Source organism: Trematomus bernacchii, unplaced genomic scaffold, assembly GCF_902827165.1.
Source record: "Trematomus bernacchii unplaced genomic scaffold, fTreBer1.1, whole genome shotgun sequence".
Lineage (NCBI taxonomy): Eukaryota > Metazoa > Chordata > Actinopteri > Perciformes > Nototheniidae > Trematomus > Trematomus bernacchii.
The window spans coordinates 18,757,602-18,772,535 of NW_022987720.1; the positions used below are offsets into that span (position 1 = coordinate 18,757,602).

The window sequence follows — 14,934 nt, forward strand, 5'->3', positions numbered from 1 at the left end:
TCACAGCTCTCTAACATTTAAGTCAGATTAACCTGTTAATGAGGCTGTCTTTCAAATAATGCAAACAAATAGTTTTTGCATGAAAAAGATCTACAATATTGAATCTAATCCTGAGACAGGCAATCAAAAAAATGTCAAAACCTGGTACTTGCCACAGGAGAAAGTACTACAATATACTCAAAACCTCTGAAGGTTTCAACAACTTTTCAACTAACTCAGAACACCTGAGTCGTATCCCATGCATTTCCAGTTCCTTTTTGGTCCTGGCTTTTAGCAGATTTCCACACTTAAACACTTTGTGGCATGATACCACTAAGTCTCAGGCTTTGCTGTGTGACCTTCATGGGCTTTAGTACTGCGGTTGAGTCCCACAATCCCTAACCTGATATCTTATGTTTTATGCTGGTGCTGACTAGTGCTAATGCTCTGTGTAGGAGAGGGGTGGCAATGTAAGGGAATTTAAAGAAAGTCTTCTATGAAATATAAAAGTTTTATAGATGGTGATCTCTCCTTTGTTCTTCCAATGAGGACCTCCACCTGTTTCTGATGATATGAGCCAGAGCCTGTCCCTTTCAAGAGGCTGATCCCTCCTGATCTCTTTGATGTAACCTGACCTAACAGTTCCAACTAGCGGGATTTGATGATCACGGATGGACCCTCGACAACAGCATGTGCAAATCAAAACTAACAGGCACTGGGAGACGGACGATGGGGATGTGTGAGCAGAACTGGCAGGCTGTGGAGACAGAAAGAGCGCTCCCAGAGCTATGATGTGTCTAAACGCTAGGCAAGCAACGGTCACATGATCAATGCTGCCAGCCCAGACTTAAGCAGTAAAACCTGTGGATCTGTGAGGGCACATGAAACTGATCGGAGATGAAAGACAGGCTTTGACTTTCACAGGAGGCCTGGAGTCAGGGTGGGGGCTACAGGGGCACTTCTGAGGGACTGCCATCAGAACAGCTGGGTCATTTTCAAATGACCTAATTCTGGGATTAATCCGTTCGTACTTGCATGGTTAAATTTGTGTCTGCGCTACACACAAACGATGGGAGGCAAAGAAAAAAGGGAGAGAGAGAGAATTACCAGTGAAAGCCAGAAGGGCTTAGCACTTGGAGTTCAAACAAGGTGCACAGTAGAGAACAAACCACAGTGCACCAACAGTAGCAAGGCAAACCAGCGTTTCTGCCTCCAGCCTCATACTGTATGGAAATGGAACACATAATCTACACGTCTAGTTCAGTCGAAGCGCGGGCATCTGCCGCTCACACTTTTCACTCACTGGGTTGGTGGACGTTTCCACACACCGCCGGGGCATCTCTTCATGGTAGCGTGTGTGTCAGAGGCCAACGTCCATCTGCGAGTGATTTAAGGGTTACATTTTTGGGGATGACGTGTGATAAAACAGGGAGGTATGGGTCAAAGTGACTAGACTCAATCTGTGACAGAGCCTCTCCTCCTGGGCCCTACCACATGTTTTAATCTATACAAGCATCTGTTTGAAGTTCCCAATGAATACCATCGGTCCTGCTGCTGACTTCATATCCATCTTACCTGGTTTAGAACAGTTTGCACCCTTTAGGACCATCGATTTACCACGGGCCAAAAGGATATTTTTCTAAGAAGTTGTGAAACTGTTTTTATGTTGTTGAGCTGACAACTATGTGAGCATGTTTAAAAATGTCCAAATGTTCTTTTTGGTAGATTTACGATCAATGTTTTTGACAGACAGCTCACAATAGATATCTGAATAAACAGTCCTACCCCCATATCAGGCCCCAGGGCTCTTTCCAATCTCACTGCCAAAACAGAGACTGCATCAATAAGATATTATCAATAAGCTTTGAGTCTGTGTATATGACAGCAACTTTACCACGGCTCAGAGATACATACATATGACACAAGATAAGTATTATCCTCTTAAACTGCTCTAGAGTTAGCACATTGTTGGTTGTATACATGTACAGGTAGTGACAGTAATGCCCAGTCTGTTACAACTACACTAATTCAAAAAGTCAGTCCGTCTCACATGAGAAGAATGAGCTCAATCAAAGACAAAAGTCACCACAAAGTGTCACAGTGATGAGTAATCACTGTTATTCTTATGCAATCACTGCGGGCTACTCTTTTAACTTAAATGTGTCCTTAAAATGAGAGGTTGTTCAAGGGAAGCCTACCTCAACCGTAACAAGGCATTCCTGTGTTAAAAAGTTGGCTCCCCATCAGGATGCTCTGCTCGACTTAAAATATACAGTAGACTAGGAAAGTTTGGAAGAGACTGAAGTGGGAGGGAGGAGGCGAGGAGAGGGGGGAGAAAGAGTGATGGTTGCTTTGATCTCTGGAGGCCCCGTCTGGATAAAAAAAAAGAAAAAACAAGTGTCCAAGTCCCTTTTTCTAAACCTTAAGAAAACATGTGCAACTCAACTAGTCAGAACTCCTTTTAAGGAGGAGTTTGTGGGTTTTTTGTAAGGTGTAGGAATCTCTGATGGATTTAAATGCCTTATAAAATAAATGAAATATACAATAATAATGTTACGTTATTTAAACATGTAAAGTCTGTTGAGATTATTATTTATTTTCTCGGTCAAATATTGTTGGATCTCAGCACGACTCTTGTTTTTCCCCACTTGATTTTCAGGAAAGTGTGTAACAAGATGACTATTCTCACTTCATAAATTTGTGGTGGAATGGGAAATGGGCATTTCAAGGCCAATAAAAGCCACCACATCAAATAAAACATCGCGGATCAAAAGAACCAACGCATGGACATTTTTTTCCCCTCTATAAATTAAAAAAGGGGGGTAGTCTGCCACGCTTGATCATGCCCTGAGTCCTTCCCCGCGCCTGCGATTGGCTGGACGGACACACAAGGGGGGAAAGTTTGAATAAAATACAAGAGCATGGCACGAGTGTTGTCGTTCAAGCTTGTGCGCTTGGTCCAGCAGCGCTTGAGTTGTACTAGATAGATGGGCACATATTTGTAGGCTCTTTGAAAGTTTGAAATATATCCAGATAATTCAGTTGATGACTGTGATTGCTCTAAAACGACTTCAGTTAACATTTAACCGTTGCTTGGAGTTGATGACAAGAGTTGTGGCGTATTTTAAACCGTGCGTAATTTATTTCTCAGCTCCATCAGTAAAAGTTTGAGTTTCCCTGACGAGACATTGCATTTGGACATTTAACACCGGGATAAGATGACAGCGATCAGAATGATTTCATCAATGCTGCTGCTGGTGCTGATGCAGTCCGGAGTTCTTTGCGCACGGAGGTTCCGGGGTGGCCGCAACCCACAACCACGCCGCTCGCCACCTCCTCCCACATACCGGGCGGACCGGGGGGACACCACGGAGAGCTTCCCTCTGGATTTCACCGCCGTGGAGGAGAACATGGATAACTTCATGACACAGGTGAAGAACCTTGCGCAGTCCCTCTACCCGTGTTCGGCGCAGAAGCTCGACTACGACATGAAGCTCAACTTTTTGGAGAATACATCAGTCACCTGCAACGATGGGAGTCCTGCGGGGTATGTACCAACTGAGAATACACAGTGTGATCGATCATGATTCCCATGTGATTGGATCACCGGCAGGTCAGAGCAGGGTCAGGTGTGCGCCCTGAGGCTAGAATGAATTGTTATTTACTTCAGCAGGGCGTCTCGATGGTCATCCTGCTACTCGAAGTCTGGCCTGAGGCGGCAAGTGTGCGCACTGAAGCTCTCCTTTTCCACCCTGGTGTATTGCTTATGTTCAAAACTGGTTTACCATTCATAAAACATTTACATCTTGAAAAAGAAATAGAAAATATGTACAATGACAAAAATAAACAAAATAAATGGGGGGGTTTTAAAAAGAGAGCAATGTCCTAGGACAGAATAACGGCATGAGATAAACAGCTGCTTTGTGTCAGTGAAGCGTGACATTTGCGGATAGCCACATGGCCTATGCTTCATTTCCTTTGCTTCAAATTAGAATGCAGGATTTGCTCTGCAGAAAGTTTAAATTCAACCTTTAAGACCCCTGCCCATATCTATTTTTTTTTGCCATTTGACAGTATGTCTTGTCTACTTGGCTCCTTTAGAATTTGATGTCAATGGCTCCTTGTAGTTTTTGATTTAATGGGGTAATCAGTACATTGTTTGCCATGATATCCATCATTTTTCAGCAGAAATCCATTTCCCGGCAACAAAGCCTGCATAATTTCTCAATATGAAAGCAGGATGACACTAAAAGCATATCAAACAGATGCACTGCCTCTCATATTGCATAGCATAATGCTTAGTAATAGACTCTCTTTTATGTTCAATTTGAAATAAGTCAAATCAGGAGCTGAAATTCCAAAATATATTTTTATAAATGTAATATTGATAGGCACATTTAGTCATGGAAGGAGGGGGTGAATCAAATAAAACGCAGGTGTAAAAGATATAATTAATCTTATTATACTTCTTAAATGACTCAAACTGCCAATGTATTCTTCTGCATCACAAGAAAAGAGTTTGAAAACCTCATAAAAACTGTGATGTGCCCCTAATTTAGTATTGATATAGGAAAATATAAAGCACTGCTGAATTGTTATCATAGGCATTATTATTTGCAAGTATTATATAAAAGCTTTACTGTTAATGTTGTATCCGGAGGCTTTGATGTCTGTGCATCAGAAATGATCTGGGACCTGTTCAGTGATGGGCAGACCTGACTAAAAGGGGTTTTCTCTATACATTTCTCTTTATGGATTTACTATCCTGTCTAATTCCTGTAAAACCTCAAAGTGCCTGCTGGAAAGAGAGGTCTGTTAGCGGGGTAAAGCTCTTAACTCTCTAGATACGCAGCTAGGGATGGTGACTGGCAGATGGCGTTTCAGTCACTTGTCAGTCAGTTTAGATGCTTATCCATCAGCTGCTAACAGTATTTTGTGAGAGGTATTTGATCACATATGACAGATTAACAACAATGCAATGAGAAAAGAATTCACTGTTTGACTCTGATGTTCCGGAGTTGTACTTGTTACCGTGAGTGGGTTGATCTAGCATGCCTTCACGTTGTTATTGGAAGTAGTGAGTAGAGTATACCGTCCTCAGCCTACATTAATGACTGTACAAGATATTGCAGCCAAAGTGTGATTCAGAGTCTGGGCATACAGCTCAGAACTCCAGCCAAGGCTGTTTTCTTTTTTAAGTAACTCACATGTTTTTGGCAATCCGTGGAGTTTAGTCATTGGTGAAGTGCGGTGAATACTGATCCGTTAGAATCACAGAAGCACATTTGTAACATCTGGATTATGTGGCTAAAGCTACTCTACACATTAGAAAGTCCTGTGATCTGGTATTATTATTTGAAACAAAATCCTGTTGCAAAAAGGATGATGTGTCAGCCTTGAGAACATCCATCAGTATGGGAGAATCATGTTAGCATTGCCCTCTCCTGGGCTGATAACATACAGCACACATCTTATATTGTGACATGTATTAACTTATTTGTATAGACAGCCTGGCAAAAATAATATCACTTACCCAGGTTGGATCTGAAGGGCATTTTGGGATAAAGGTTTTGACAACTACATACGTCAAAAATGTCCTCATATCTCTTATCCTTCCTATGGGCTGGAGCCTTGATTTATCAATGTCATGTGTTGATATGGGATGAGCTCAGAGTGATGAGACTATGATTACTTACCAGTGTTGCATTAAACATGAGGGACATCATCTACTGGCATCTACAGCACAAACAAAGGATAGGGGACCGTGTATCGCCCGTCTGATCACCATATCAGTTTCCTGAGAATAAACTATAAACACACAAAAACGCATTGTTCTCTGTTGTCCCTGGGCAGAATTTCATTTTTGCTCCCGTCTGTCACCTTTGAGAGATAGGAATCAACAAGACATCGTTGCTAAGATTAACATTATCATGTGGTATGTGTTTATATTTCATGCTTGGATACTGTCACAGATGGTAGAAACAGTGTGGGTATTACTTTCAGTGTTTACCTCATCTCTCTGAAGCACACAACTGTGGAATGTGGTTGTATCTTTCTGTTGTTTAAATAGATTATTATGTTGGCGGTAAATAAACCTTGAGGAACATAGAATCATATTTTTGTCGGCTATAATTTATTATTCTTTGTTTTCTCATAGTTACTACCTGAAAGAGTCTCGAGGCAGCAGACGGTGGTTGATATTCCTAGAGGGTGAGTATTCATTTAACTAATTTCATTATGTTTCTCCTTTCATGCCCACATTTAGAATAATGAGTAATTGTAGACTACGAATGACACATATATTTTTGGTGTGTGTTTATATCCAGGTGGCTGGTACTGCTTCAACAAGGAGAACTGTGACAGCCGATACGAGACCATGAGGAGATTGATGAGCTCATCCACGTGGCCCCAAACTAAAACAGGTCAGCATCAGCTATTCTGTATTCCAACCACTACTCTGCTATAAGCACCACTGTTACTCTACCAATGGCTATAGCAAGTCCTGACCCCCAACATGGTAGAAAAAGAAGCCAGATCCCACTGTAATGTCCCAGTAATTTAAAGGATCGGATGTATCTGTCACCCCGTCATAATGTAGTTGCGGTGTAGGGCTACCTGGCGCCCGCTGCTGTAGGAACAGAGACGCCTCACCCTCTCTCATTTCAGTGTAATAACTGTAATCCATGTGGTAATGATGATGAGGAAGAAGATGTGTCTGGGAGTGCCAGGATGGCTAATGATACATGTTGATCTGTCTCTGCTGCAGGCACAGGGATCCTGTCTCCGCTGCCCGAGGAAAACCCTCACTGGTGGAACGCCAACATGGTGTAAGTTGATTCATGTTTGTGTGTTTATCAAAGCTTGATTTATAATTATGGCCCGGCAGCTTTTTAACTTTGTGTTGGTTGCGCAGGTTCATCCCGTACTGCTCCAGTGATGTGTGGAGCGGCGCTACAGCCAAAACAGAGCAGAGTAAGACACGAGTGAATCATCAAAACAAACGTTACATGTAACCCTCTTTGAGAAAAGTGACATTCTAATGTCTTTGTGTTGTGTGTAGGTGGCTATGCCTTCATGGGCTCACTGATCATACAGGAGGTTGTGAAGGACCTGCTGAACAAAGGCCTGGACAACGCCAAAGTTCTCCTATTAGCAGGAAGCAGGTGTGTGAATATTGTGATTTTCAAATAGAAAATTGTATTCATTTGATTCAAATGTACTGATAGGTATTTATAGCAATATGTCGTATTCATGAGTGCAGTGCTGGTGGTACTGGGGTCCTTCTGAACGTGGACCATGTGGCGGAGCTGCTGGAGGGACTGGGGCATACTGGGATACAAGTGCGAGGCCTGTCTGATTCTGGCTGGTTCCTGGACAACAAGCAGTACAGCTGCACGGACTGCACGGAGTGCTTGGACGCCATCACCTGCGCCCCCACTGAGACCATCAAGAGAGGCATCAAGTAAGGGAGACGGTGATATTATCATTGAAGAATGTGTAAGATAGACTTATTTCAGTAAGGTTGCTAACATAGACATCATGTCCTATCTGTTTTTCTCACCTGCTCATCAGGTACTGGGGAGGAGTGGTTCCAGAGAGGTGCAGGCAAACCCATGAAGGAGAGGAGTGGAACTGTTTCTTTGGATATAGAGTCTTCCCATCGATAAAAAGTAAGCTTGGGGTCTCATTCTGTATTATGTAAAATGTACCTTCTGTACATGCAAGCCCAACACACTTGTGTGGCATAATAATAAGCATATATAGACTGCTTATTATGGCTGCATTATAGGAGAAAAAAAAATGCAATAACAATATTACTTGTGTTGAATAAACCGAAAATGGATTATAAGAGTTCTGCCTATACTGTTAAAGTTCATCAAATGTATTGTTGAATAAATAAATGTTTCTAACTTTCTTTTATTATACACTGAACTAAACACTAAAGGCACCAATCAAAAGTTTTCTTCTACTTCAACTAACTCAAAAAATCCCTTAAAGGAATTTAGCAGTCTTTTCTCGATGTGTTTATTGTGCAAGTTGACATTGAAGTAACTATTCAAATAATGATATAGGATGCAGCCGCACTGTAAATGCACACTATGAACCTATATGAATCGTCTTCTTCCATTCTCCCTGTGCAGGCCCAGTTTTTGTTGTCCAGTGGCTGTTTGACGAGGCCCAGTTGGCAGTAGACAACATCCAGCTAACAGGCCAGCCTGTGCAGGAGGGCCAGTGGCGCTACATTCAAAATCTGGGCATTGAGCTGAGGAACACACTCAAAGATGTCCCGTAAGAACATTTCTCTGCTTTTTAGGAAGACCATTCAAGTATTGGTTAATGTTTCAATTGGTTAATGTTTTGTTTTCTTCATTCTTTTTTCCAGAGCTATGTTTGCTCCAGCCTGCCTTTCACATGAAGTTATCACCAGAAAGTAAGTATACATATTCAAACCTGCTGTTTCCAGTGTTTCAATATCATGGAGCACTAAGCTTTGTGTTTGAGACCCTCTACTTGTGAGCTGACAGCGCCCTCTTGTGTTGTGTTCTAGTTACTGGATTGACATTCAGGTTAAAGGCACCTCTTTGCCACGAGCTCTGCACTGCTGGGACCGCAGCCTGAATGACAACAGGAACAACAAAGCTCCACCCAAGGGCTGCCCCGTTCATCTGATCGACAGCTGCCCGTGGCCGCACTGCAACCCCACCTGCCCCACCATCCGAGACCAGTTCACAGGACAAGAGATGAACGTCATTCAGTTCCTCATGCACATGGGCTTCGATGTGCAGAAGATGGCTCAGCAGCAGGGCATGGACCCCAGCAAGCTACTGGGCATGCTAAGCAGCGGCAGCTAAACGGACACACACACACACACACACACACACACACACACACACACACACACACACACACACACACACACACACACACACACACACACACACACACACACACACACACACACACACACACACACACACACACCACACACACACACACACACACACACACACACACACACACACACACACACACACACACACACACACACACACACACACACACACACACACACACACACACACACACACACACACACACACCTCCAAGCTAAGCCCAACCACGGCTGGCTGGTCTCTCAGGCCGGCCCCCCATGTCTGATACCTCCAACTCCACCTTCACAACCCATTCTACCTGTAGTCTACTCACAGGGGCTTAGATTTGTCCCACAATCCCTTTCCTCACAAGGGGCAACACAACACCAAGAAAAGGCACAACTCTCTGCTACTCTCCTTTTAAATTATCTTTTGCTTTGTAAAAAGAAAAATATCACGAATGTAATCCAGTTTTAAGGATGCTCATTGATGTTTTTTTTTTTTTTTATATTATATTCATTCTACTTTATAGATTATATTTTGTCATTGTTTAACGAGAAAAGAGGAAACACCATAAGGACGTAAGGATGCTGTCTTTGTTAAGTAGTCACTATAGAGTATATAACGTTTTTATTTTGTTTACTACTGTTTAATAGTTTCTCATGAGACAAAAACTACATCAAGGCAGGGGCAGGGGCATATGATAAGGTGAGGAAGGCACTGGATCGGAAAAAACATTTTGTATTTGTCTAAAAAATAATGGCAAGAAGGATAGAAATAAACCTAGATTCCTATAATCAGCCTGCGGTAAAAGACCAGGTTAACTTAACATACCCTCAAAGTTAGGCTGGAAATAAAGCTGAAAACATATCATATTTTATTCTTTGTTAATGAAAGTACCCAGAATAATAAGTCAAACAAGAACCAAATACAGACAATGCCATATACTTTATATATGCTTTTTGATATTATCATGGATTAAAATAAATATTCCGGTACGAATTAGCATATTCTACAGCTGTAATGCCTGCCTGGTTTGGTGGTTTGAAGTTGATTGTGGTTCTAACCTGGAAACACTAACAGTCTATCATTAGATATACATAAACCACATTACATCTCATCTTTACCTATTTCTCACATGCTACATCATCACAAGACTGTTGAAGACTTTGAGTACTCATTCTCGTTGGGTCAGTAGTAGTCAGTAACAATCCTCAAATCAATGGAATGAACATTTAAAGGGAGACAAATATTGTGTATTGTATATTTTTTGAGTATTTGTATAGGTTCTTTCAAGTGTTCACTATTGTAAGTCCCTTCTTATATATCATAATAGAGATCACTTTTTAATATAATGATAGTGTTGTATCTAATGATGTCCTTATAAATGATGTTTTCAAAGGACCTCTATTTTGCATCACACCAGAGAAGGAAAGGTATTACTAATAGTAATTTTATTCTGTAACATATTTTTTCACAGAAAAAAACTCAAGCTACATTGGTAATTTACATATTTATTTTGTTATGTAAATCATATTTATAAGTGCTATTTACACAGAGAAGTGATTCTTTGTAAATTGTAAATACATTGCTGTTTTTTCTCTTTGTGTTGATTGCATGTCTTTGTATCAGACCTAAAAGAAAAGACACATTACATATACTACAAGCTAAATATTGCTGTGAAGTCTTGTTATTATTATTGTTATATTATAGATAGAAGTATTTGTAAGAGCAGAAGTTGTAGTAGAATAGGCATCAGTAGTATTTGCACATTCTCCATTCTTCCATGACTTGCAGGAGGTAAGGTCAGCCGCTACCTCAGGCTCCACACAGTTTTTTACCCCACTGATAACTATCATCATCTGATAATAGATATAAGGCTTAGTGTATACAAAGTCAGCTAAAGGTTTTTCAACAATTTCTATTTTAGCAGCTTTGCAAAAGATCGGGAAAAAAAAATGTGGCTCATTTCAAGAAGTAGTTGAGGTGAAAACGAGAAATATTGGCTTTTATTTGATACAATAATTACCCATAACTAACAGGAAATACCTGAGGAATTGGTCATATGAAACTTCAAAGAACTGTTCTACAATACATTAAAATGTCTTGTATAATAACTTGCTGAAGCAATCCCTGCTTTGACACCTATATCCCATCAGCTGCTTTTACATAACAGTTACAAAATCTGCACTGTTAATAAGGTGAATTTTATATGTCAACTAATATGTTACAACAATCTTGTGACCCCTATAGCTGTTTCTTCTGTTTAACGCACTCACTATTTTTATGATGAATTTATTTTGATTAAAATGTGGGTTTTAATGACCTATTCACACATACGCTCACATGTCAATGAAAGGCACTTCCCTAACCATCACAAGTCATTTGGGCTCATAATCCTCTAATGTGCCAAACATATGACTGAAAGATAATTAAGATCCAAGGGAGAGATGACGTTTCAACACGACTGTCAGAATGGGGAAAGACATAGAAAACCTGTTGATATCAAGCCAACAGCTGTACTGTTATCAATGGATTATCTGTTTAATGACTATTTCAAACGTAATGGATAATGGATCCATTAGGTTTCCTTTGCAATATAATCACTTCAGAAACAAAACAACATAGCAAAATCGTAAAATGAAACATGCACTGCCTCAATCAAGTGTAATAAATTGTAGGGTTAGGGTAAGGAGGATAGGAGGCAAATACAAGTTTCATGCTGTTGTAGTAAGCAGTAGAATTTATATAAAGTCAGTCATCTCTCCTGTCTCTCCATGACTATCATCAATGTATCTTTTCACAAAGAAATCGAGGATAAGAATGTGTTAAGGTTGGATTAGAAATGAATTTCTCTTCCTGTAGACCTGTATCAAGACAAGCACAAGATGGGACACTGGCCATTGGGGTCTTATCGATGGATTTTGTAGTTTGGACAGGCTAATTGGGCATAACAAAACATGACATATAGGTCACTGTACTAACAGGAAGAGTTGTTTTTTTATATTCTAGCACCTTTGAAAGGTAACATCTTTTTGTATTATTTTGTATTTGAAATGGTCATCCTCCAACAAGAAATCTGAATACCACACAACTGATAGCAAATTAGTGGAAAAAGGATTGAGTTGTAATAAACTAGACTTCACATGCTGTTAAAATGAATATTTTCACCTTGCACACTGTAACTCAAAAATCCCAGCATACTAATATCACAGGTTGGCGTATTTTAAGTAACTACTAATTTATTTCCACTTCCCTCTCACATGCATCGCTCAAATCTGCCATCACTTGTACATAATCATCCTTCTGGCCCTGTATGTAATTTTTGCCTCTAATGGGAGTCTTAGCCTCACTCCCTGTCATTACACTGCACATAAATGCCAGTTTCTTTCTGAGGGTGCTCTGACTCAGCCTCCCTGGGTGCTCCCTAGAAATACGACTCCCATACTGCCTGCCACAAGTAGCCTCCCACCCTTCTGTGGAATATAGACCCCCTATTTATAGAGCTGGCGGGGCCTGTAACCCTGGTCTCGGCACAAACTTTCATTTAAACAACCCCTTGAGTGCGCACTGACACACACAGCAGGAAGAGGGTGTGTGTTTGTGTGCGCAAGAAAGAGTGGGAGACTAAATCCAAGAGGGAAAAGGATACAGAAACAGCAAGACAAAGAGCAAGAGACAGAGCCAACAGTTTGAGTTATTTGGACGGGCAGTTGGGGGCCTACTGTGAACAATGTACAAGGACTGATTTGCGGAGTAATGGAACTTGACTGACAGGACAACAAACCAGTCCACCTGTCCAGCACTGCCGGCTATTGTTGGAAGATTGATCACTGTATACGACTTTTAGAGGACCTTCGACACTTTGAACTTTTCATACACTGGACAATTTGGGGATTGAAGAGAGCATGCAAGGAAAAACCACGATTTCTGAGGACAAACACTACAGCTTTGAGTAAGAACAGGAGCACATTCTTCATTATAACATAACTGTATAAAAGCACTGATTCCATTGTTATATGATTTACAGAAATAATATTCTGTATTCATAATTTATAGGCTTGTGCAGCCAAGAAAAGACATTCAGATCTTAGATAATCTTATGTTAAGGTCTCAATAAATAACCTTTACGTTTACTGTGCAAACTTCTACATAACAGTGTATAAATGTGTCTTGATGTTAAGCACACTACTGTAATTACAAAGCAAGCTTAGGCGAACATTACAGACATTTATAATTAAGGACCATCTATAAAAAGGCAACCAAGGAAAGGGTGAAGTCTGTGCCCAACAAAAAAAGAGTGGGCCACAAGGACAGCACGTCAAGAATCTCACCAAGAAAAACAGCTGCTTCTGGGAGCCTCGACACACAAGATGGATTCTAATGGAGGACACTACCTCAACAAAGAAGCTGTGCTGTCACCTTTAGGTATATCCCGAATGTGCCAGCTGCTCCTCGGTTGCACCATAATGGCCCTTGTCTCCCACAGCGCAGGCTACAGCGCCAGCTATGGACAATTTTGCATGTTTGTGTGGTGCTTCTGCTTTGCTGTCACACTGGTTGTGTTCACCCTGGATATCACACGGCTCCACGCATGCATGCCTATTTCCTGGGATAACTTCACCGTGGCCTTTGCCATGCTGGCAACACTCATGTATATCACTGCCTCCGTGGTCTACCCTGTTTACTTCCTCCAAACAGAGTGCCCTGATGAAAGCTGTGAGGTTCAATTCTACCGCATTGCTGTCACTGTCTGCTCCAGTGTCTGCTGCTTCCCCTACGGTGCTGAGGTTTTCCTAACTCGAGCAAAGACGGGAGCCGTGGTGGGTTACATGGCTACTGTTTCCGGTCTACTCAAGGTGGTCCAGGGTTTTGTGGCCTGTATCATTTTCGGGGCCCTAGCCAATGACAGTGAGTACACCCTCCACATTGCCACTCAGTACTGTGTGGTGGTGTACAGCCTGTGCTTCACTATTACTGTCATAGTAGTGGGAGTGACAGTTTCCGGTAAGACCTCAGCCCTGCGGTTCCCCTTTGACCGGTTTGTGATCGTCTACACCTTCTTCGCTGTGATGCTTTACCTCAGCACTGCCCTCATCTGGCCCATCTTCAGCTTTGACAGGAAGTATGGCACCTCTACTCGTCCTGAGGATTGCCCACGTGGAGAATGTCCCTGGGACAGTAAACTCGTTGTGGCTGTGTTCACCAACGTAAACATGATCCTTTATTTTGTTGACCTTGTTTACTCCCAGAGGATTCGCTTCGTCTCCAGCTCTGCTGTCTGAACCCCCCCCTCTCCTAAAGACTATAGACTCAAAGACAAATAAAGACATTTCGAGACCACATCCACCTTGCTCTCCTCATTCAAGTCTCTGTGAAGGACTCAATCCCTTGGATCCATAGATCTACTACCGTATCTATGTGGACTTTTTTTATCAGTATTAATTCAACTGCCTGTAGGCAGCAAAATTAACAGTATTATCCTATTCTAACAACAAATAAAGGCTTTTCCCAAGGTTCAGCAGTGACTTACCAGGAAGACCAGGTGCACCGACGATCTAATCGTAGTAACTTTGTTCAAAGAGGATTCTGGGAAGTTTGTCCAGTTTAGCACCAAATACATCCCTCTGCTCCAGATTCCTTTGCTGGTTGCAAACAGGAAGGACCTACGGGTGTGTGGGATAATGTTTAGAATATTAATGTTAAATCAGCCTCAGAGTACAGAGGCTGAACCATAAATGTCTGTATGACTCAAATGAAGGAAGATATATCTTACAAATAGCATAGGCTAAGTTTACAGTATGCACTGAACATAGCTTTTGGTTCAGCTTTTTGACCATTTTGTTGTATCTCGTCCCACAGTTTGTCATCATACACTGCATGAAATGCAAAAGTTGAAGTTCATCAGGCTTTCCTGTCTTCGGCTGAATGTTAAATGTATCTGATACATGATTTTTTTTAAACAAGACTTTGACAGCAGTATTACATTTTATTTTAATTGAGAAAGCACAACCAACGGTTCGATATTTCTTATTTTGCTATATTTCTGATAGATAATGTTTCATATTTAATAAAATATCTA

General features: G+C 41.3%; 2 protein-coding genes across 2 annotated transcripts; both read left to right on the forward strand.

Annotated features, from left to right (window-relative positions):
• The first annotated feature begins 2,937 nt into the window (after positions 1–2,937).
• notum1a (notum, palmitoleoyl-protein carboxylesterase a) lies at positions 2,938–8,870 on the forward strand. Its single transcript, XM_034143535.1, has 11 exons — positions 2,938–3,526; positions 6,137–6,189; positions 6,306–6,401; positions 6,746–6,806; positions 6,893–6,951; positions 7,040–7,142; positions 7,241–7,441; positions 7,552–7,649; positions 8,121–8,268; positions 8,363–8,410; positions 8,528–8,870. Exons 1-11 carry the CDS (start codon positions 3,198–3,200, stop codon positions 8,829–8,831), a joined length of 1,500 nt encoding a protein of 499 aa, XP_033999426.1. The 5' UTR covers positions 2,938–3,197; the 3' UTR covers positions 8,832–8,870.
• Positions 8,871–12,582: 3,712 nt separating this feature from the next.
• Positions 12,583–14,523, forward strand: LOC117493228 (myeloid-associated differentiation marker-like protein 2). The gene has a single exon (XM_034143683.1). The coding sequence runs from the start codon at positions 13,226–13,228 to the stop codon at positions 14,135–14,137; it is 912 nt and encodes a 303-aa protein (XP_033999574.1). The 5' UTR covers positions 12,583–13,225; the 3' UTR covers positions 14,138–14,523.
• The last annotated feature ends 411 nt before the right edge of the window (positions 14,524–14,934 follow it).

Coding starts and splice junctions, on each gene's coding strand:
- notum1a (XM_034143535.1), top strand. CDS start 3,198: ATGACAGCGATCAGAATGATTTCATCAATGCTGCTGCTGGTGCTGATG. Junction 7,650..8,120: donor AGTCTTCCCATCGATAAAAA/GTAAGCTTGGGG, acceptor CTCCCTGTGCAG/GCCCAGTTTTTGTTGTCCAG. Junction 8,269..8,362: donor AACACACTCAAAGATGTCCC/GTAAGAACATTT, acceptor TCTTTTTTCCAG/AGCTATGTTTGCTCCAGCCT.
- LOC117493228 (XM_034143683.1), top strand. CDS start 13,226: ATGGATTCTAATGGAGGACACTACCTCAACAAAGAAGCTGTGCTGTCA.